This window comes from Loxodonta africana, chromosome 3 (assembly GCF_030014295.1).
Source record: "Loxodonta africana isolate mLoxAfr1 chromosome 3, mLoxAfr1.hap2, whole genome shotgun sequence".
NCBI classification, from domain to species: domain Eukaryota; kingdom Metazoa; phylum Chordata; class Mammalia; order Proboscidea; family Elephantidae; genus Loxodonta; species Loxodonta africana.
The window spans coordinates 188,369,120-188,390,631 of NC_087344.1; the positions used below are offsets into that span (position 1 = coordinate 188,369,120).

The following is a 21,512-nucleotide window of genomic DNA, read 5'->3' on the forward strand; positions in this document are numbered from 1 at the left end:
GAAGAGGGGAGGGACTGATGGGCGGTGTCTCTGGAACTCAAGGAATCATTTGTCTTTTGGGAAAGGATGTATATGTGGACCAATAGGACGCGGCAGTTGAGGCCCCGCCCACAAGGCTGCCAAGCCAATCGGCAGGAGGAGCCAGGGGGCAGTCGGGGGCGGTGCGGCCCGGCCGAGTGGAGCGGCATGGCGGGCGGGGCTCGGGAGGTGGTTACGCTGCAGTTGGGACATTTTGCCGGTTTCGTGGGAGCGCACTGGTGGAACCAGCAGGTATGGACTCCCGGCGCTGCCCCAGCGGAGCTTTTCGGGATCTCTAGCTCCGAATTCCAGCCTGTCTCCTGTGAATCCAGCTCTCCTCGCTCTGTGCCTCCCCAGGATGCTGCGCTGGTCCGTCCTGCCGATGGCAAGGAGCCGCCGGGAGAGCTGTGCCCCGACGTCTTGTATCGGACAGGCCGGACAGTGCATGGCCAGGACACTTACACGCCGCGGCTCATCCTCATGGATCTGAAGGGTGAGGCGGAAGCGGGGGTTAGCAGATGCTTAGTTTTTCCCTCTCGCGTGTGAAGTCTCGAGCATCCGTCCGCTTGGAGATCCTCGGGTGGCACTGGGCTGAAGGACCAGAGATGAGCCAAGGGGAGAGCTAACCAGTTTGCCAACACCCAAGGAACACAGGAAGGGGCACGTTTATTCCGCCCAAGAGCTCTCTGTCTATCCAACTTGCATCTGGAATCAGTGAGATGTTGAACTGCAGCACTCCAGTAGGAAGGCTGGGTGGGGATTTTGTTCCAAGTCCCATGGCTAATGACTGAGCTGGGAGTGGAAAGATGGGATCTAGTTTCTAACTCATGTGCAAGACTTTCTCCCCCCTAACTCATTTATCTCAAAGTTTTTTGGAAGGGCCAAATGCTGGATCCCACAGGTGGCCAAGGGGTCAGATGGGGGAAACGAAGTGGAGTGGAGGGGCGCACCCAGGGCTTTGACCTGACTGTTATATCTGTGCAGGTAGTCTGAGTTCTCTAAAACAGGAAGGTGGACTCTATAGGGACAAACAACTAGATGCCGCAATAGCATGGTATGTATTTGTGGTGTATGGAGGGGTGGGGGGAGTTGTGCACAGAATGCTGCAGAACTCAGGAAAATTGTCACCATGATCAACCTCCAATCTCTTTCAGGCAGGGGAAGCTCACCACACACAAAGAGGAACTCTGTCCCAAGAACCCTTATCTCCAGACCCTGGGCAGTGCAGAGGTAAGGGCCTCTGCCCTGAATTTTCAACCCAGTGGCACCCCCAGTGTTAAACTTGCCTCCACCAGGGCAAATAAAGAGAGGACTTTGAGCATCTTGAATGCCTTAGAATAGTTTTGTGGGGTCTGGCCAACAAACTCCAACTGCATGGAACTAATAGATTTTTTTCACCCCTGCCAGGGAGTGCTGAGTAGTGATGGTGTCTGGAGGGTCAAATCCATTCCCAATGGCAAAGGTGAGACTTCTCCAAATAGCACCAGATGGAGAACTGGGTAGGGCGGGAGCATGTTGAAGGGTACAGTTCCTCTTCTTTTTTCTTCAGGTCCCCTACCACTCACCACTGCTAAAACTCCAAAACCACTCATGCCCACAGAGGGCAGCATCAGAGTCTGGTCAGACTTCCTCCGAGTCCATCTCCATCCCCGAAGCATCTGTATGATTCAGAAGTACAACCACGATGGGTATGAGAGCCCCAGAGGCTGTGTGGCAGGAAACTTGGGTCCCCACCAATGCAAGATCAGGCTCTTGACGTCACCCTCACTGCCATCCTCCAGAACAGAAAAAGGTCCAGGAGGGTGGGGATGGTGTCTCCTGTCTGTAAGTCCTGGGTCATGTTTATGTGTGGCAGGGAAACAGGCCGCCTGGAGGCTTTTGGCCAAGGGGAGAGTATCCTGAAGGAACCTGGGTACCTGGAAGAGCTGGAGGACAGGCTCCACTTCTACGTAGAGGAGTGCGACTACCTGCAGGTGGCTGTGTGGCGGGGCAGACACCGGGGGGGATAAACTCTGCTCCTCCTGCTCTCCACTCCCCTCCACCTTTGCCCTCCCATTCAGGGTTTCCAGATTCTGTGTGACCTGCACGACGGCTTCTCAGGGGTGGCCGCTAAGACGGCGGAGCTGCTCCAGGACGAGTACTCAGGGCGGGGGGTAATAGCCTGGGGCCTGCTCCCTGCTCCCTACAGCCTTGGGGTGAGTAGAACGTGCTTTAGAAAAAGCAGTCACAGGGCCCCACCTTGGGCACAAGGCTTTGAGGCATTGGTGGTTCAGTGGTAGAATTCTCGCCTCCCATGCGGGAGACCCAGGTTCAACTCCCGGCCGTTGCACCACACTATTTTGGAAACCCTGGTGGTGTAGTGGTTAAGTGCTACGGCTGCTAACAAAAGGGCCGGCAGTTCAAATCCGCCAGGCACTCCTTGGCAACTCTAACGGGCAGTTCTGCTCTGTCCTATAGGGTCACTATGAGTCGGAATCGACTCGATGGCACTGGGTTTGCTTTTTTTTTTTAGGGTGGGAAAGGAAAAATGAGAGAATGAAACCCCTGGAGAAAGCTGCTTAACGCAAACCACTCTGTTCTTTCACCAGGAGCCCCAGAAGAATATCTACCGTCTGTTAAACACAGCTTTCGGCCTGGTGCACTTGGCTGCTCACAGCTCTCTCGTCTGCCCCTTGTCCTTGGGTGGGAGCCTGGGCCTGCGACCTGAGCCACCTGTCACCTTCCCACACCTGCATTATGATGTAAGGCTCTGTTCTTGTTCTGATGGCCGCGGGCCACAAAGCACCGCCTCACACTCCTCCAGTCGGCCTATGTCTGTTACCGGAGTTATCTGTTACTTGAAGTTCAGCTGAACTCAGCTGTGAGGTGGCCCCTTAGATCCCACTGTGTCTGTGCTTGTCTAGTCTTGGCCCGGACACACCCTTGCTTCCTCCCAGAGCACCAGACCTCTGCCATTACTGTTCGTCTTCCACATTCCCTTTCCCAGGCCCAAAAGGCCAAGTACTCCTCTTGGTGCCTCTTTGCAGGCCACCCTGCCCTTCCACTGCAGTGCCATCCTGGCCACCGCCCTGGACACAATCACTGTTCCTTATCGCCTGCGTTCCTCGCCAGTTTCCATGGTTCATCTGGCTGATATGCTAAGCTTCTCTGGGAAGAAGGTATGGCGGTTTGTGAGGGCGAGGGTCAGAGCTGAGAGAAAGCTCTGTGACCTGATCTGTTCCTTGGTTTTAGGTGGTGACAGCAGGAGCCACCATCCCTTTCCCCTCAGGCCAGTCCCTTCCTGATACCCTGGTGCAGCTTGGGGGAGCCACCCCATGGATCCCGCTTTCTGCATGCGGGGACCCGTCTGGGGCATGCTGCTTTGCCCAGTCTGTGGTGCTGAGGGGTCTAGACAGAGCATGCCATACCAGGTGAGGACTGCAGGTCCCTGGGGGCCCTTGTCAGATTTCTGCCCTTTTCTCTCTGGTGCCTCTCAGCATTTTCATAGCATTGCCCACGCTTCCTCCCATATCCCACTGCAGGTGAGGGGAACTCCAAGTATCCTGATTGAGCTGATGGTCTGGGACAGGAATTCTTTTTTATTATTATCGTATTCATGCTGGCACAGAATAAGGTGGTTTTGGCTTTGTTCTAGCAGTCAGCTCACCCCAGGGACACCCCTGCCCTCCCCTCTCCACGCCTGTGCCACTGGAGAAGAAGTCCTGGCCCAGTACTTACAACAGCAGCAGCCCAGGGCCCTGAGGTCAGTACAGTACTTGCTCCTGCCCTCCTCGCCAGCCCCAGGCCCACCTTGATTTCTGCTCACTAAGCTTCTCTTCACTTGCCCCACAGTTCCTCCCATCTGCTGCTGACTCCTTGCAAGGTGGCTCCTCCTTACCCACACCTCTTCTCAAGCCTCAGCCAGCAGGGTTTGTTTCTGGATGGTCCCCCTACTAGGGCAGGTATGTAGCAGGTGAAGGAAACCAAGATTTCCAGCATGGGAGAGACTTTACTGTCTCCCTTCCTGGTTTAAGTGCTTAAAATGCACAGTTAAAGATTCCTTTATTCACCCTATGGCTCCTGAGAGAAGTATTCTTTCTTCGCTGGAGTACTGGTGGGCTAAGGGGGCAGTACACAACATTGACAGAGTCTCCCAACAGTCTAGCCAGGGCCCAGACTCCCCTGTCAGCCACAGAGTCCCACGGGGGAACGGCAGCCCACTCACAGGCCTCCCTTCTCTCCCCCCACAGCAGCAGAGAGCATCCCGGTGTTTGGGGCCCTCTGCTCCTCTTCATCTTTGCACCAGACCCTGGGAGGCTTGGCCAGAGAGCTCACCAAACTCGACTTGCGGCGCTGGGCCAGCTTCATGGCTGCTGGAGTGGAACAGGATGACCTAGAGGAGATGCTACAGGAGCTGTACAGCCTGGCCCAGTGCTACCAAGATGGCAGCGGGCTCATGGACTGAGGTTCTAAAAGTGGGCAAGACCTAGTTTCCAATAAAAACTGCTGGATGCTGGAGCTCAGAGTCTCGGGGCCAGCTACACCAACAAATGCCTTTATTACATTTAGAAACACGTGATTAGGTCACAGAACAATAAATATGTACCACCTGACCAAAACAAACAAACAAAAAGGTAGAGAAAGGAGCTGAGCCCCACTCTTCTGCGGGGCTATTTACAATGTAGATGTTAAGGTCTTCACAAAAGACCTTGAATGCCGCAAAGGATGGCAGAACCCTGGGCCCTACTCCAGCACACAGCTTGACCTTGTCGTTGTCCTCGGCCCCTGCTCTTCCAGCTCTGTAAACGGAGCCCAAGGGTTTGACAAGAAAACTATAACCACCCTCTCCCCCAACATCTGGTGCCATGCTGAGTTTGGTCCTGTGCAGGTGACACCCACTCCCTCCCGGAGTCTCACTCATCCAGCTCCTCCTCAGACAGAAGGTCCCCGTGGTCAGAAAGCTGGTCTGTATTGCTGGTACTGGTTGCGTCATCCTCCTCCTCAGAGCTGGCCTCACAGGCTGTGTGGAATAGCTGCATGAGTTCTCGAAAGCGGTGGGAAACCTGGGAGGGGAGGAGGGCAGCTTTCATTGCTCCGCTGCAGCATTCACTAGGCACTATATGGCAACTGGAATAACAAGCTGGCTATTTTCTGTATTTCACACAGCAAGAGTGAGGGCTGTCTATTCCTTATAGATAAGGAGACTCTGACTAAGAGACTAAATATTTTGTCTGAAGTCACGTTCCTACCAAAAGACTAGACTAGACTCTTTGAGGTTTCTACCTCTAAATCCAATGCCCCTTCCTCTTCTCTTAGAATGACTACTGCCAGACAAGGCCTTCCTTAGGGTAGACCTGTACAGTAATGTTAGTGTCTTGTATTTGAAAACTCCTGTGTCTTTCTATCCTTTACATGGCCACCCTCCTGCCCGGCCTCCTTGGTTTCTCTGGGGGCTAGAAATTCTGGCGGGGCTTCCACTGCTTACCTCGGCAGGGGTCTTATTTCCCAGCTGTTGGGAGATGATGCTAAAGGTCTGTGGCTGTGCTCCTTGTTCCTGGCACATGGTGAGAATCACACGGTCAGCTTCCCTGTAACCCACAAATCATGATTAATCTTGATGAGCCAGCCACAAGAATGTGTCTTACATCTTTCCATCAGACACACCCCATCTATCCCTACCTACCTTGTCCAGAGGACAACCTTTTCCCCTGTGGAGCTGACCTTGCTGTTGTTGGCACATACGGTAGCTTCTGTGGCCTTTGGCTGCTGCTCCCCCTCTGGCCCTTTCCCCTGCATGCCGCTGTCCTTAGCCAAACTCCCTCCAAGGGTTTTAGGAGAATTCTCTGAGGCGTCAACTCCTGATGATGAAGATTCATGGACAGGGGACATCCTGTCTGCTGTCTTCATCCCAGCTCTGCTGGAGGGCAGCCAGCTCTCTTGAGTGTCGGGTTTCCCAGACACCTGTCTTCTCCCTAAGTCTCTGGTCCTTGAAGAAACAGGACTCAGGGAGGAAGCAGGGAGTTCAGCAGTCCCAGGAAATGTCTCAGTTTCTGAAGCATCCCAGACGAGCCTCGAAGTCTCTGACTCACCCACTGCCTTATGGCCCTCCCTCTCTTTGTGAAGTTCTTCGGGGGGTGCCTTGGTGTAGGAGGCCACCTCAAGCCCAACCTGATTTCTCTTAACAGTCTGTGGGGAAAGCTGAGGAGTCTCTGGTGAGCAAGGTGGTGGGCCATCCAGGAGGAGTCGGTCTGTAAGAGTTACTTCTTGAGGGGACAGCAAAGTGCTCTCCACTGCCAATCCTGCTTAGAAGGAAAATACGGACCTAAGGATATGGACAGGGTACAGATGCAGCTAGGAACTACAAATTACCACAAGGTCACTCTGGTGAGCTATTGTGATCAAAGTTCTAAATTAAAGGGGTGGCGGGGGGAGTCCTACTGCCAAGCTGAAAGTCACTAGTCTTTGGAATGTACATTAGAGGGATCGGGGGAAAGGCTTCAGGAATGGGAACACAAGCAAACGCTAAGTCAGGAGACTGTAGCACTTCTGCAAGAGGACTGAGACCACAGGGAAGAAAATGAAGGCTGCACAGGAGAAGGGTTTCCTATTGGTCTGTTAGGAAAGAGACATCCCTGAAAAGTCTGTCCATCTAGCCAAGCTCAGAGCGTCCTGCTCGAAGTATGTGAGAATGAGAAATGCAGGGAGAACGGCTGATTTGGCCTGGGAAACTGGGACAGCCAGTCAGATCACTCACCTGGAACAGGCGTCTCTCCCTTTCTGGTGACCCTGCCAGTCCTGCTCTGGGTTGCCTCGATGCTCTCCCGCTCCTCTGGGGTTTCCTCCTCCACCGCGTCCTTGCCCTGCCCAGTGTCCTTAGCACCTGGCATGGGACTGGCCTCTCGGTGGGGGCTGCTGCTCACCAACTCATGGGGCTCCTTGCTCTTGGATTTGCTGTCACAGACCTGCAGGGATGGCCTCTAGGTCAAGGGTCTCCCGACCTCCTATGGGTCAAGGGCCCACCCAAAGAAAAAGCCCTGCCAGCCAGCAAAGCCTGCTCCAACACTTTAAAACACCCAGAATGGCTCACTGGATTCCACTAATCTAGCGCTATATTCTTACTGCCAACCAGCCCACTCCAGAGAACCAGTGTTACCTTTAGTACTACCTTTAGGGTCTGTGTTCCTGACATGGGTTTTCATTAAAAAATAAATAAATATGAGGAGAGTATTTGAACTGAGTGATTTGTTTCCAATTCCAAAAGCTTTACCCACAGGGTTCTCTTTAAAAAGCAAAATCCATTCATTTATTTTTAAAGGACTCTATTTTACACATAAATGTGTGTGTGTGTGTTTTGAGTATTATTTATATATGTATAATGTTTTTAGGAATTTAATGGGGTAATGTGGCACCAAACAGTCCCCCCACAGTAAGGTCCGGGGGCACCCTGGCCGCTCTGACACCACCTCTGACCCAGTTCCCTCCTCACCTTGCTGCTGCAGTGGCTACAATGTCTCCTTTTGCTCTTCTTCAGCTTTGAATCAGGACCTCCATCATGGCAGGAACAGGCACAGTCCTTGGTCCCATCTGGCCACTCGGTCTCCTAGGAGATACTTGGGCTTGGTTAACTGCCAAGCATTTTGGTACCAAGAAAGGCAACCAACTTCTGAGCTGTATGACAAAGCCCCACCCCCAAACATTTTTCTTCCACACCATCTCTTCACAGTGCCTGGAGAAATCAATGGCCCACACTAGATCTAAGCCTATCATAAATCCTTAAAACAATCCCTAAGTGACGAAAAGACTGACATATTCCAATTGCCCAGAAATATTTAAGTCCAATACAGTCTGAGGCAAAGTCACTGCAGAGCTCCATCACGAGTACTCACTGGTCTCTGTCTCCCTGTGCCTCGAGCTCTCTGCTCTTCTAACCCCCTTGAGAAAGGGCTTTATACATATGGAAGGTTCAATCAATGACACTCTCTGCTTAACAAACCCGAGCCATAAGAACCATTATTATCCCCATTTATGATGAAGAAACTGAAACAAAGAGAGGTTAAATAAATTACCCAAGGTCATTCGGCTACTAAGAAACAGTTCCTCCCCACTAAAGAGTAAAGACAAAAGAGACGTGAATTAGAGAGGCTACTTCTTGAACAACAGAGAGCAGTAAGACAACAGACTCTGGAGCCAGATTAAACCAAAAAAAAAACCAAATCCAGTGCCATCGAGTCGATTCCGACTCATAGCAACCCTATAGGACAGAGCAGACCTGCCCCATAGAGTTTCCAAGGAGCATCTGGTGGATTCGAACTGCTGACCCTGTGGTTAGCAGCCGTAGCACTTAACCACTATGCCAACAGGGTTTCCAGAGCCAGATTACCTGAGTTCATATCCCAGCATTGCCACTTACTAAACATGAGACCCCTGCAACAGCCTCTCTCTGTACCTCAGTTTCCTCTTCTGTACCTGTAAACAACAGCAACCTCTTTCTAGGATTACTGTAAGAACTAAATGACAGTAAGTAATAATCCACGCAAACTACTTAGAAGCAATGCATGATACTTCATGACTCAGTAGGTATTAGCTGTTGCCACTATTATTAATATGGGAAAACTTGGCTGTATTTCCTCACATAAACATAAAAATGAAGAGGTTAAAGAAAAACAGCTCTGAGCTAGAGAAAAAAGGGAGAAACAAATCCTTCTAATTAGGCAATCTTAGGGTCCTTCCCACAGTTTCTGCATGCTCCATAGTAGCCTGGCCTTTGATTCCTATTCCATAATTAGCTCAGATCCCATCAAGCAGAAGCTTTTCTAAGCCAGAGAATGCTTTAGAGAGAAAACTCAAGGCTTGGCTCATGAAAAATGGATAACGCCCAGCCAACAACCAGCCACACCTTATCATGATTCTGGACCCCGATCTCTTTTCTTCTCTTGTTCTTTGAGGCTGTGGGTATCTTGGGAGGTTCCTCTTCCTCTTCCACATCAGGCAATGCCACCTCTTCAAAGCCATCAAACTGGGGGAGGAGATGGTGCCACTCAACACAGACTCTGGGCAGGTATCCCCCCACGTGTGGCCTTCCCTCTTCACAACCCTCCGGCAGCCTCAGGGCCCACACCTCATACTCTTTCTCCTCAGTCCAATTGATCTCTTCGAAGTCACCCATCCGGCTAGCTGTAGGGCGCAAGTGGTCAAAGAAGATGGAAAACTCATCCTGCAGGTGGTCATGGCCCTTGAGGAGTTGCCACATTTGTGTCTTGAGCTGCGGAGAGTTGTATAGGGAAAGATGACATCTCCAGAGCCTCTCCAGCAGCCGTTCCAAACCAATCCCATATACCTTCAAGTTCTGCTTTCCTCATCAACTTGGAGACACATAAAAACTTCTGATAGCTAGAAATTCTGAAACTACTTCTCTCTCCTTGCTTGCCTACAGGAACCAAAAAAAAAAAAAGCCAAACCCAATGCCATCGAGTCAATTCCAATTCATAGTGGCCATATAGGACAGAGTAGAACTGCCCCATAGGGTTTCCAAGGAGCAGCTGGTGGATTTGAACTGCTGACCTTTTGGTTATCAGCCAAGCTGTTAACCACTGCACCACCAGGGCTCTGCCTTGCCTACAGGAGAGGGATATTAATAATAATAGTTTGATTCCTAATGATAACACACTCTGCTTCTGCCCTACTGATCTCCAGCTAAGGCACTACCCAGCAGAGCAAGGGGGCAGGCCCCTTCCAGGGCCCTACGGTCTCCTTCCTAGAACATCACTTCCAGGGCCCTAATGGCATACCTGAGCCTGCGAAGATCAGTCAGGCTCCAGTTTCAGGTGGCAACTCCTCCCTGCCCCAGTGATTTATGCTTTAGATAAGTTTAAGAAGTCCTTCCTTCTTCATCTCCCCCAGGATGTCCACAGTGCCCCAGGGACAAGAGGATATAGGTTACAGGAAGAGGGAAAGAAGGGAAGGGCCTAATGTCCAGATGACACTGAAGAGGAAGCAGGACAGGAAAGAATACCTCGGTGATCTCCTGGGGCAGGCAGTCTGCACAGCCTTGTAGGACCTTGATAATCTTCTGGTGGTGTGAGGGGTTCTCTGCAAAGCAAATCTCCAGCTGCCGAAGAAACTTACGACTCTTCTCAAAAGCCTGCTGTTCCTCAAACTACCAGCAGAGAAAGAGGGCAAAAGAGGAGTCACATACACAGCTAGAGCAGGACTGGAGGGTTCTAAGGACAAGAATTAAGAACAATGAGTTGGGGGCGGAAAGGGGTAGGGCAGGTGGGAGGGGGTGACAGGGATCTAGTTTGTAACTGTGAGAAAGACCCTATCATCCATCCCCTTAGGGCCACCGCAGGCTACCAACCCAAGATAACTGATATGTAAAAGAAGGATTCAGAGAAAAGTACCCATCTCAAGTTGTTTGTTAGTTATGGGTTGTGCAATTAGACACTCAAACTCGTATGGCACTTTACCATTGACAAACGGTTTTCACATATACACTCGCTTGATCCTCTTACCAATACCGTAGGGCTGACATAATGTGCGTAATCATCTCATCATCATTTGGCTGCCAGAAGACTACCAGAATAATATCATTATCCCCTTCATCCCTGTATTTATCAGTCGTGACAAGAAGCCCAGGGTACCGGGCCAACCCTCACGTTTAGACTCTCTGACATGTCAAACGTCACCTTACCAGAGGCCTCCATGACCACTGTGATATAAAATGGCAGCACCCCACCTGCAGCCCATCTTACTGACAGCTCTCTATTCCCCTTTCCTGCTTTGTTTTTCTATAAGCAATCATCACTATAAAGCATTATATACTATATATTCTACTTCTTTAACTGTTTATCCTCTAACTTTGCCCATGAGAATGTGAGCTCCACGGGGGCAAGGATTTTTTTTGTTTTGCTTTGCTTTTTTTAATACACTTTCTTTTCTAGAGCAGTCTTGGGCTTATGGAAAAACTGCAGAAAAGTACAGAGCATTCCCATCTGCCCACTTCGCCTGCAGGTTTCCCCTATTAGCAGCACCTTGCACTCCTGTGGTACGTTTGTTACTACTGATGAACCAGTATAGATACGTTACTATTAACTGAAGTCTACAGTTCACATTCGGGCTCCCTCCTTGTGTTATACAGTCCTGTGGGCTCTGACAAAAGGATAATGTCATATGTCCACCATTACAATGTCATACAGAAGAGTTTCAGAGGGTAGGGATTTTAGTCTTTTTTAATTACTATATTCCTAGAATGTAGAATTCTGCCTGACATGTGGTAGGCTCTCAACAAATACTTGTTGAATGAATGTCTGTTTTACAACAGTGAGTGGCAGCGGGCATATGACTTGCTTAAGGTCTTCACTGAAAACTAAAGGTAAAGACCTCCCCATTCCACCCATAAATGAAATGTGAAAATGGGGAGTGGAGAGATCATCCCTTGAAAAGAAGATGCCTCTTATCAGCTTGGGCCAGGGGCAGGCTTTCTGGAAGCAGCCTGGAGGCTCCAACAATCCGATCCAACTCCATTCAATCCTAGTCTCGCTCTGACCCAGCCGGCCTGGTGTACTGTTGTTGCCCATCTACTTACTAATCCACAGGCCAGAGCTTGCTCAGGCAACAGGAAAGCAGCAAAGTCCTTCAACAGCTGAGGCCAATCTTGGAGCAGAGTTCGCAGGCTTTTGTAGAGATCCACAGCTGTCTGCCTCTGAGTGCTTGACTCAAATTCATAGATAACCTGAAGGAAGTCTTCATACTTGCCAGGAATATGCTGTAGGGCTTCTCGTACCTATAGGGGAAGACTTTCAATCGCTGGTATTCTTTCTTAGGGTCCCGCCAAGACGCAAAAGTACAGAGGGAGAAGGAGTATTGTTGGGAGAGCGCTCCAAGCACTATCCTTTGTAGGCTACTCCTCTGAAAGGTCTTAAGACCTGACTGTTAAGGAAGACACAGAACAATGAGCAAGGCAGAGGCTCCTTCTCTGGTAGCAGCCAAATGGAAAACCTTCATTTTCCAGAGATCACAGCCCTATGCACAAAACCAGGCAATGTTTTTCTCCACTAACCTCCCCTTTCTGACCTCACCTCCATATTGAAATAGATTTTTAGTGTTTCGTACATGTAGTTCAGCACAGTGCCATTTGAGGGTAGATAACACATAAATTTTTTTTTTTTTTTTAATACATAAATCAGGCATGTTAGTAAAATATCAGGAGATAAGAAAAAGCCATGACCATCACTGCTAGTACTCCACTTTTGGGGGAGGTGGAAGGGGAACCAGTCAGTTATCCGGTTACCAAAAGAATGAGACAGCTAACTAGGACAACTACCAGAGCACATTGGTTCATGTCACCGAAGAGCAAGGTACTTCCCTGAGACCCCCTCTCTAACCAGTGTACCAAATGTCCTTCTTCCCTAGCCAAGGGCCCAGTAAAGTCCTAATGAGCCTGCCCAGTGAAGCCACAACCTCCCTCTGATGATGACGGCATCAACCTTCCCCAGCCTCTGGGCAAGAGAAGGGTGATGTCAAGGTATCAGCAATAAACCTGCTTATGACTGAATTCTGTGTCTCCTTCAAGTCCTCTCACAAGAAATCTTTTGGTAATTCCAGGAGACACAAAGACAGCTAAGGGGCCTCAAAAACAGACTTTGTCTTTAAACCACTTCCCATGAAGGAGAAGCAGCCTCATTTGTAGGGAGTGGCAGTAAGAGGAAGTAGCATTTGCCTACCCTGGTCAGATAGGCCTGGGCAAAGGCCAAGTCCTTCTGCTCCCTGAGTGGGTCCCGCTCAAGAATGTCCTCATCATACAGCAACAGCAGCTTGGAGGTGTCCTTGCTGGCCCGGGCTCGACTCCCCCGCTTGCTGCGAGCTCGATGATTGCTCCGGCCCTTTCCAGCAGCTTTGATGTTCTCTCCTTGGAGGATGTGGGAAAAAGATTGTTTCTCTGCTGCAACCTCTACTCCTCCCATCCCACCACATGCATCCACCCCATCCAAACCCTATTCAACGTTATGTAGCAACTCAGAATTAAAAAGTTGTTGGGAAAACAGTACAAGAGGCAAGTCTGTCTCTGCCAAGTCAGCTCTAACCAGGGGCTACAGGATAACCGCATTAATGGGGATGACGATGAGATAATTATTGAGGCATGTTGAGAAAGGAAGTCTACAGAGTGAGCATGGCCTCGTGGTGGGCTCTCAAGGGACTGTGTCTTGATGAGGATCAAGTAGTGTTTCCTGAAATAAACATATCTCTTAGCCCCATGGATGACAGACGAGGTAAGAACCAGTATAAAAACTTAGATGAACCTGGCAGCTGAAGAGAATCAAATTTAAAACTTCTGAGCACTGCTTCTCTGCAAAGGCACCAGGTTAAGCATATTTATTGGGGAAGGGAGGTCACAGAGGAAGACCCAGAGGATTTCCTCTGGAAATCCCCCAAAACTGGTTTGCAAGCTAACCACTCTGCACACAGTCCTCTAGACAATGAGGCCAAGACCTGCCCCTCAGTACAGACTTGCCAAACACACCTGGTGGGGTCCTACTGGTCTCCACTTCTGGGGCAGTCTTGGGTGAGGTAAAGGTGGAAGGCGGTTTCTCAGTAGGGTCTCCAACTGCTTCATCGGTCATTTCATCCTCTTTCTGCAGGCTTTCCATTCCTTCTGCTTCCTCTTCTTCTTCTTCTTCCTGCTCGGAGTTCTCCTCCTGAGAGTTCTCTTCCTCAGACTCCCCCTCCTGACTCAGGCGCCTTTCAGATGCAAGCCAAGTCAGCTTCTCCATTGTTTCCTGAAAAGCCCCCAAAGACTGTGAATAATGGCTCTGCCAGTGCCAAGTGTACAGAGTGATACCAGAAGGAACTGAGGTTAAACAATGGGGGCGCCCACCACAACCATCAGATGCCTGCTTCCCTGGGTTACGGAATGACTCGACTAGCTGGGACTCCTGGCCTGACAGCAGAAGGGGGTGAGAAGATAGCTTCTGAAAGGTTCTCCTCTAACCCAAAGATAGTTTTCCTTTGCCATGACACATACTCATGATCTACTTCGTTAGGCATTTAAAGTGTGCTCAGGTGATTCGATTTATATTTTAAATGCGTTTAAGTCAAATATAACTACAAGTAAAATTTTACCCTTTCTCACCTCTATCGTCAACCCCAAAATTATGTCCCATAGTGCATTCAAAAGTCAAATAAAATGACTTTAGGACTATAATACAGCAAGCCTGACTTGGCATATCAATAAATTAAATATATTATCAAGTTCACAAAATATGTGAGAATATTCCCCAGCCCTCACCTGGAGTTCCGGGACAGAGAGCACAGACTCCTCAGAAGCTGATGACATCTCATCCTCCTCATCTTGGGTGAGGTCATCAAAGTCCTCTTCTTCCTCTTCCTCTGGCCCATCCTTCTCTCCTCCAGTTTCTGGCCCAGCTGGAGTCCCCACGGACTGACCATCAACACTGGATGAGTCTTCAGGCTTCCCTAGGGGACTACTAAGCACCATTTCAGGATCTGTAGAGGATACAGGAGTCTTTGGAGATCCTTTGCTCACATCTCCTCCCGAGTTACCTTCCTCAGAAGGCTCCTGAGAACCTGAAAGGGTTTTGGTTAGATGACTCTTCTCCTCCTCCTTTTGTAAGACTGTATGTTTCCTGACATCTCTAGTGCCACTTGACCCCTCACAGGGGGAGCTGGTGTCCAATTCCACGGAAGGTTCATCTTTGACTTCACCACAAATGTCCTGCTCAGGTGATCTGCTGGAGATTTCCTCCCTAGGCTCTTCAGGTTCAATCTTGACAATTTCCTCTAAATTCCCAGGGGGAGTGTTTAGAGATTCCGGTAAGCTCTGAGGCAGTGCCTCTAGGGCTTTTCCCCCCTCCTCTGTTTTCACAATAGTCCAGTGATAGGTACAGTTCTCTGACAATTCTTCCTGGCACCCCCCATCTGCTTGTAGAGGACCCGGGCTCTGCTCCTCTTTGGGCAGGACAGTAGTACCAAGAGGAGATGGTTCCTGGGGTTCCACTTTGGGTTCTAGGCCTTGAACGGCACCTTTCCCTTCAGCCAAAGGACAAGCAATGTCCACGTTGCCTTGGGCCTTATCTTCAGGGGTAGATGGTACATGAAGATTCATAGAGTTGCCAGAAACAATTAAGGGTGGGATGGAGGAGGTCACAAGGGGCTGGTTCAATGGACAGGGAAAGGATGTAGGGTTAACCAACAGGGTGGCAATGGGAATGGTCTGAGAACTCTGGGCCACAGCTGCATTGACAGGCTGGATCACGTTACAGCCAGTGCTGAGGCTCACGACCTTCACCGTGGTGGCAGGAACAGTGAAGATGACAGGTGCAGGGTGGATAAAGGGGGCAGGTTTCAGACAGGGAGAGGTCTTGGCCCCCTTTCTCTTTGGGGGTCTCCGTTTCACACATGGCTTTCGAAACTTAGAAGGGGCAAGTGAGGGCAGCATTACCTTGGGCACAGGGGCAGAGGTGAGAGGGAAGCTGGTCCTGGCCTCAGGCAGTGCCAAAGAAGACTCAAAACCATGACCCCCTGTGACCTCCAGTGGAGGGATGCCTGGCACTGTCTGGATCGGGTGAGGAATCTGACCCACCATTTTGCTCGGAGGGGTTTCCGACTGAGTTGATCTGGCTGGTGTTTTCCCAGAGTTGAAGCTAGGCTGGAGAGAGGGGCTGGGTCGGATAAGAAGGGGCTTCAGGCCCGATGACCGCTTCTGTCTCCAAGCCTTCCTGGAAAAACGTTTGGCAACTGGCTTGAGTTTCAGGACTACACCCTTAGGCAACAGCAGTGGGTACCGAGCTTCACTCCCCAACTCTGAGCTGCCTTTGTTTCGGCCTGGGTCAGAGTTGGTCTCAGGTGCTCCAGTCACATTTCCTACCTCTCCAGCACCATCAGCCATGTGCCGCAGTTCCTTCTGGATGGATGGCAAACTGGCCTGTTGGGAACAAGAACACTCTAATCCATCACATGTCAGAACTGATAAAAACAATAGTGCTTTCCAGACTTTAGAAATCACTTTTTTTTTTTCCCCTACCTCTTTCTCAGTGACATTCTGGTTTTTGTATTTTTTTTTTTTTTTTAATTGTACTCTAGATGAAGGTTTACAGAACAAACTAGGTCCTCATTAAACAATTAGTACAGATATTATTTTGTGACACTGGTTACCAACCCCACGACACATCAACACTCTCCCTTCTCGACCTTAGCTTCCCTATTAAGAGCTTTCCTGTCCCCCTCCTAGCCTTCTGGCCCTGCCCCTGGGCTGCCGTGCCCATTTAGTCTCATTTTGTTTTATGAGCCTATCTAATCTTTGGCTGAAGGGTGAATCTCAGGAGTGACTTCATTACTGATCTAAAAGACTGTTGAGAGACCATACTCTTGGGGTTTCTCCAGTCTCTGTCATGCCAGTTCAAGATATCTTTTCAAGAAAGATTTTTCTGCACAATATCAAATTTCTACCAGAACTACATTCCACTTATATGCTTTAGATTTTATTCTCTGAATTTCCTTTAGGAAACTACCATTTTATCCCATACTTTAAAAACACTGTAGAATCCTTGGGTTGGGGCAGGAAACACAGGGGAGCAATGGTGAACACGGAAGACTTCTTAGGTCCTAGTTCCACAACTCAACCATCGGAGGCGTAAGATAGCCCTTATGTTTCTACCAGGGTTTTCGGTAACCTGCCTCCTACAGACACTGAGGGGGTTTAAAGGTCATACCTTTAACCAGAAAGGGAGTCGGTGTTCTTCTCTCTCTACAGGTGGCTTCCACTGATGTGGCTGGACTTCTTCACAGCACTTCACCAAGACAGGCAGCTGTTTAGTCTTCTTATACAACTGAGCATGAAGAAATAAAGCATAAGTTACATGCCTTCCAAAAACACTGCCTTCTGTCAGGCAGGGGATGGAGAAGACATGGTTTGACATATACATATGCATATATGCATTTTTTTTATATGCATATATATAGATACACACACACTATATATGCTGAACACTTCTGCATTTCAAATAAAACTAATCAGTAAAGATTTTACAATTACTCAATACCTTTCATCTCTATCCTGGACACCAGGAAAGGGGAAGTTTAGGTCACAGTGAACAGGAAGCGAAGAGAGTGACAGTGCCTTAACCCTCATCCTGGGCACATGGAAGCAAATGACGGTGTGAAGGGCATTAGAAGGGAACGGAAAGATCGGCAGAGTCTGAGACAGCTCACTGTTAACTATAAACGAAGAGGGGAACTGAACTTCAAACGCTCACAAAAAGCATCTATTCAGTCAACATTTCCTGACTGCCTTCTGTGTGCCAGGCACTGTGCTACAAGCTGAGCATAGACGTGAGAGGCACTCTGCTCTTAAGGAGCTTACAGACTAGTGGGAGAAACAGTCAAGTAGACCAATAATGACATCCTGCATAGAAAGTACAGGCAAGGATGTGCACAAATACATGGCACCCAATGCAAACTGGGACCAAAACCATGTTTTTCTGGTGCAGTGCAGCTTTAAGTGAACGGTAATGGGAGAGTTTCCTACATGAGGCAGGTGAGGACAGGGTGTACTTTGTGTGCAAAATCATGGACAGGTTTAAGGAACCACGAGGAGACTGCTTTCGTTAGAACTAAATGAATGGGAGGAGACTTGAGGGGACAAAGTCAGAGGTAGGCTGTGCCATGCCAAACAGTAGAACTTTATCCTAAGGCTATGATAGCGGTGGCTATGGCAGGAATGCAAAGGACAGAACAAATGAGACCAGAATTGGAGACACCACTTAGAAAACGACTGCATTCACCCAGTTTTGAAAAGGCCTAAAGTAAGGCAACTGGCACCACAGTAGGAAAACGGGGGACTCGGTGACAACCGACATATGTGGTGATCAACCAGGAGGAGCTGAGGGTAATGTTCAGGTTTCTGGATTGAGATACTGGCTAGACAGTAATGCCACACACAGGGACAGAAATCACAGACGGGTTACGCTGAGGAACTGAGAGTTTGCTGTTGGTGGTGGTGGCCGTGGCAAGAGCTACAGGGTGCAGAGGGAGACGTGACTTCAGTTTCAGGCAAAATGGAGTCTGAGGAGTCAGTGAGGAAACCAAGCTGAGAGTTTCTTTAAATACTGGACTAAACTAAGCTCTAGCTCAGGAGAGAAAACTGTACTGAAGATACAGATTTGGGATCATCAGGGGATGCCGCCCCCCACCAGCCCTCACTGTAGAAGGCTGACATTTAAGCGCAGGGCGGGGGGGAAGACCTCGCCAAGCAGTGGCCTGAGGGAGGGCTGCTGGCATCACAGAAGCCAAGAGAACAGGCAGTTTGAAGAAGGAACTGAGTAAACTACAGCATCGATTGCAAAGTTAGATAGGATAAGAACAGAAAAGCATCCATTAGATATAGGAATTGGAAAGCCATTAGAGATCTTTGTAGGTGTAATAAACACACTTTCAAAGGTTGAAGAGTTAAGGACAAATTGTTACAACAGGCAGATTAAACATACCAATTAGCTTTGTTCCCTCTTGAAACTCCATGAAAAAAACAGAAAGAAAATTTGTAAAAGTAAAAACCAACAAAGACAAAGAGAATGAGAGAAAAGACAAAAATAACAAAATTTTGGAAGCTGAAAAGCAGATGGTTGAGAATAAAGAAAACTGAATTCCAAGCAGAGAAACTTAAGCGCTAACTAAATTTGTATCACAAAACCTGCAATCAGCTAAGACACCAGATACTTCAATAAGTACAGGAAAAGGTGTAATTAAAAACAGGTAAAAGCAGAATTTAATAAGGTAAAGACGAGGTAGACAGATTGAAAATCTGTTGAAGAGGCAGTTAGACCCCAAATCCCCTGTATCGTTGGGTCTAGTCAGGTGACAGCCCTGCCTCCCACTCCAGTAGAAGCCAAGGGATTGTTTGCTGGAAAGGATGGTCTCTAGACTGAGGCCATCAGGAGTAGTTGACAGGGAGACGACCATGCTGATTAAACAGAAAACTGTAGCCTCCTGCCTCTCTGTTTTCCCTCATGCCCTGCCATTTGCCTTAAAAAATATTCAACAAACCAAAAAAAGTTATTAAAGATACAAAAATATGATAGAAGAAATAAAAAACTCAACTCAGCGGAAGAATTAGAAGAAAAAGCTGAGGTAATACCCTAGAAAGTACAACACAAGACAAAGTGATGAAATAAAGATCAGAAGATCATTCTAAGAGATCAAACATCTGACTCCTGAACACAAAGAAAGGACAAACCAGATGGAGGAGTGGCGGGGAGATCACCAAGACATGATTCAAGAAAATTTGCCAAACTGGAACATAGGAATTTCCAGAGAAAAAAGGTTTATCAAATGCCTAGCACAATAGATAAAACTAGGCCTATACTAGGATATATTATCATAAAACCTCAAGACACTGGAGACAAAATTCTGAGAAAAATTATTTCCAATCTGGAATTCTAGATCCAGGGAAGGGTTAGACTGCAACAGAATACTTTCTCGTTTTTTTTAATACCTATAAGTTGCACAAAAATAGTACAAAGGGGTCCCATGTACCCTTCACCCAGTTTCCTCCGATGATATCTTATGAACTATAGTACATAATATCAAAACCAAGAACCTGACATTGCTACAGTCCACTGACAATGAACAGAGGCAAACACAGTTGAAATGAAAACACTTGCTTCTCAAGTACTCTTCCTCAGAATGCTACTAGGATGTGCTTCGCTAAAACGAGGTAGTAAACCAACAACAGAAGATGTGGGATCCAGCAAACAAAGGGATCTAACACAAGGAGAAGGTAAAAGGAATCCTCAGAATGACAGTGAAGAAAACACCCAAGAAGCCATCAGGGCAGCAAGCCAAGAGAGCACGCTTAGATTGGTGGTATACATCGAACGGCTCAGGGAGAGGTTTCATCAGGGAGATGAAAATGAGAGAACACCTAAAAAGTCTGCATATACTGAAAGGAGATTTACCAAACTGAAGTAAATCTCGTGTTGAACTAATGATAACTACAAAATAAAACCAACCCCCAACCCCCCACGAAAAAAAAAAAGGGCAGGAGAAACAAAATGTTTAGCAAGAAGAGCAAAGTAACATGGCTCAGCTATAAGGAGCAGTGATGTAATTATGGGGGAAGATTGGAGAACAAAAAATACGCATAAAACAAATAAACCCTCACCTCCCATGGTTTCATGTTAGTAGATAAGACCTACATCCAAAATATCAAGAAGTAGCAATTATAATCATGTTATTTACAAATAGAAGCAAATATACACCCTCCATCACCCCCCAAAAAAATCCCAATTAGCAGAAAATGGGGAGAAAAGTAGTTTTCATAACAAGCCTCACATGGTTGACTCTTTAAATCATGTATAAACTGTATTAACTGTTATATAAATATCTAAATTTTAAAAAAAGGAGAGTTCAGGAGAAGGGTATAAATGGAATATTGTGTACTCTTTCAAAGAGGTTAGAGTAAAAGAAAGACAGAACATAGGGCTAAAAGGTAACATGGAATCAAGAAATATTTTATTAAGTTGGGCCAGACTTGAACAATTATATTTAGGAGAAATAACCTATAAAAGAGAAAGGAGGAAGACACTCCAGAGGAACGTAATGAATCAACGTTCCCGAAGAGGCAAGTACACAGATGAGAAGAAATAGCCTTGGATAAAAGAAGGTCCCCTCCTCGCTGAAACTAAGAAGGGAAAGATGGATGGTGCAAATAGCAATGCAGAAAGCACTCACTTTCACGATGTTGTCGGGAGCTCTGCTCAGGTTCAGGTTCTTGATTCTCACTGTCAGTTGGTGGACAGTCTTGCAGGTTAGAAGGTACTTGCTGATTAGAGGCTTAGGAAACTCAGTGCATTCGAAGTGCTTCAGTCCTAGAGCTAACAAACTGACAAAGGGGCAATGACACTCAATCCCACACCACAGCCCTGCCCTCTAAAACACCTCCCCAGATAACTCCATACAGTTTCATTCTCTGCTTTTTCTGCTTCTAACTCTTATACAAGTTGATGACCATTCAACAGAAAATTTCAGATAATTATTGAATACCTGCAAAGTATGAGTAAGTACTATGCGTGTTACAAATATGAGTAAGTCTGAATCAGGAGTTCAAAATCACTACAGGAAACACTAGACATCAATCACTAATAAAGAACAGATCATGATTTGCTTTAAACTAGCAATTCAAACTACTGTGTCAAAGGGTACACAAAAAAAAGGAGAATAATTCTAATAAAGCAAGTATAAGCCGAATAACAGGAACCACGTCAGACGTGCTAAATGAGCAGCAGCACCGTTGCCCCAACATAACATATTCAGTGATGGTTACGAATGCATGGATTTGCTGACAGCAGTGAGACAATGCATTTAAGAGCCATAAAATTGTTCACATACTCACTAGGATGGCTGTTACCAGAAAAGCAGAACAACAGAAAGGGTTGGCAAGGATGTGGAGAGGCTGGAGCCCTCACACACTGCTCGTGGGAATGTACAATCGCGCTGCCGCTGTG

At 47.9% G+C, this 21,512-nt stretch overlaps 2 protein-coding genes and 1 non-coding gene across 19 annotated transcripts in view; 2 read left to right on the forward strand and 1 right to left on the reverse strand.

The window, feature by feature from the left end:
• The first annotated feature begins 138 nt into the window (after nucleotides 1-138).
• On the forward strand, nucleotides 139-4,515 carry MSTO1 (misato mitochondrial distribution and morphology regulator 1). 12 transcript variants are annotated; one of them, XM_010594818.2, is made up of 14 exons: nucleotides 139-270; nucleotides 376-511; nucleotides 1,003-1,072; nucleotides 1,173-1,248; nucleotides 1,426-1,480; nucleotides 1,568-1,706; nucleotides 1,874-1,991; nucleotides 2,079-2,213; nucleotides 2,607-2,759; nucleotides 3,045-3,176; nucleotides 3,250-3,428; nucleotides 3,656-3,760; nucleotides 3,850-3,959; nucleotides 4,251-4,515. In XM_010594818.2, the coding sequence occupies exons 1-14, from the start codon at nucleotides 187-189 to the stop codon at nucleotides 4,460-4,462; spliced, it is 1,704 nt and encodes a 567-aa protein (XP_010593120.1). In that variant the 5' UTR covers nucleotides 139-186; the 3' UTR covers nucleotides 4,463-4,515. The 12 variants fall into 12 exon arrangements, with proteins under 12 accessions (XP_010593120.1, XP_023409822.1, XP_023409823.1 ...); XM_023554054.1 differs by having other exon boundaries at nucleotides 3,850-3,926; nucleotides 4,248-4,515; XM_023554055.1 differs by having other exon boundaries at nucleotides 3,850-3,926.
• On the forward strand, nucleotides 2,277-2,347 carry TRNAG-CCC (transfer RNA glycine (anticodon CCC)). The gene has a single exon. It is a non-coding gene; the product is annotated as a tRNA-Gly (tRNA).
• Nucleotides 4,516-4,517: 2 nt separating the features above from the next.
• The window catches only part of GON4L (gon-4 like), a 95,103-nt gene continuing 78,108 nt past the window's right edge, over nucleotides 4,518-21,512 (reverse strand). For 5 of the 6 annotated variants that reach the window (XM_064282685.1, XM_064282684.1, XM_064282683.1 and 2 more), the window contains 14 exons: nucleotides 20,740-20,890; nucleotides 16,725-16,841; nucleotides 14,282-15,937; nucleotides 13,517-13,772; nucleotides 12,720-12,904; nucleotides 11,582-11,779; nucleotides 10,010-10,153; nucleotides 9,116-9,259; nucleotides 8,894-9,013; nucleotides 7,484-7,597; nucleotides 6,752-6,959; nucleotides 5,681-6,296; nucleotides 5,483-5,585; nucleotides 4,518-5,060 (listed from right to left, as the gene is read on the reverse strand). In XM_064282685.1, coding sequence (XP_064138755.1) covers nucleotides 4,911-5,060; nucleotides 5,483-5,585; nucleotides 5,681-6,296; nucleotides 6,752-6,959; nucleotides 7,484-7,597; nucleotides 8,894-9,013; nucleotides 9,116-9,259; nucleotides 10,010-10,153; nucleotides 11,582-11,779; nucleotides 12,720-12,904; nucleotides 13,517-13,772; nucleotides 14,282-15,937; nucleotides 16,725-16,841; nucleotides 20,740-20,890 — 4,162 coding nt within the window. In that variant the 3' untranslated portion in view covers nucleotides 4,518-4,910. The other variant, XM_064282687.1, reaches the window with a different exon arrangement.

Bases quoted from the DNA above. Each gene is read 5' to 3' on its own strand.
- MSTO1 (XM_023554047.1), top strand. From the start codon at position 187: ATGGCGGGCGGGGCTCGGGAGGTGGTTACGCTGCAGTTGGGACATTTT. The intron at 1,249-1,425 runs GTAAGGGCCTCT...CACCCCTGCCAG, and splicing joins AGACCCTGGGCAGTGCAGAG to GGAGTGCTGAGTAGTGATGG. The intron at 1,707-1,873 runs GTATGAGAGCCC...TATGTGTGGCAG, and splicing joins CAGAAGTACAACCACGATGG to GGAAACAGGCCGCCTGGAGG.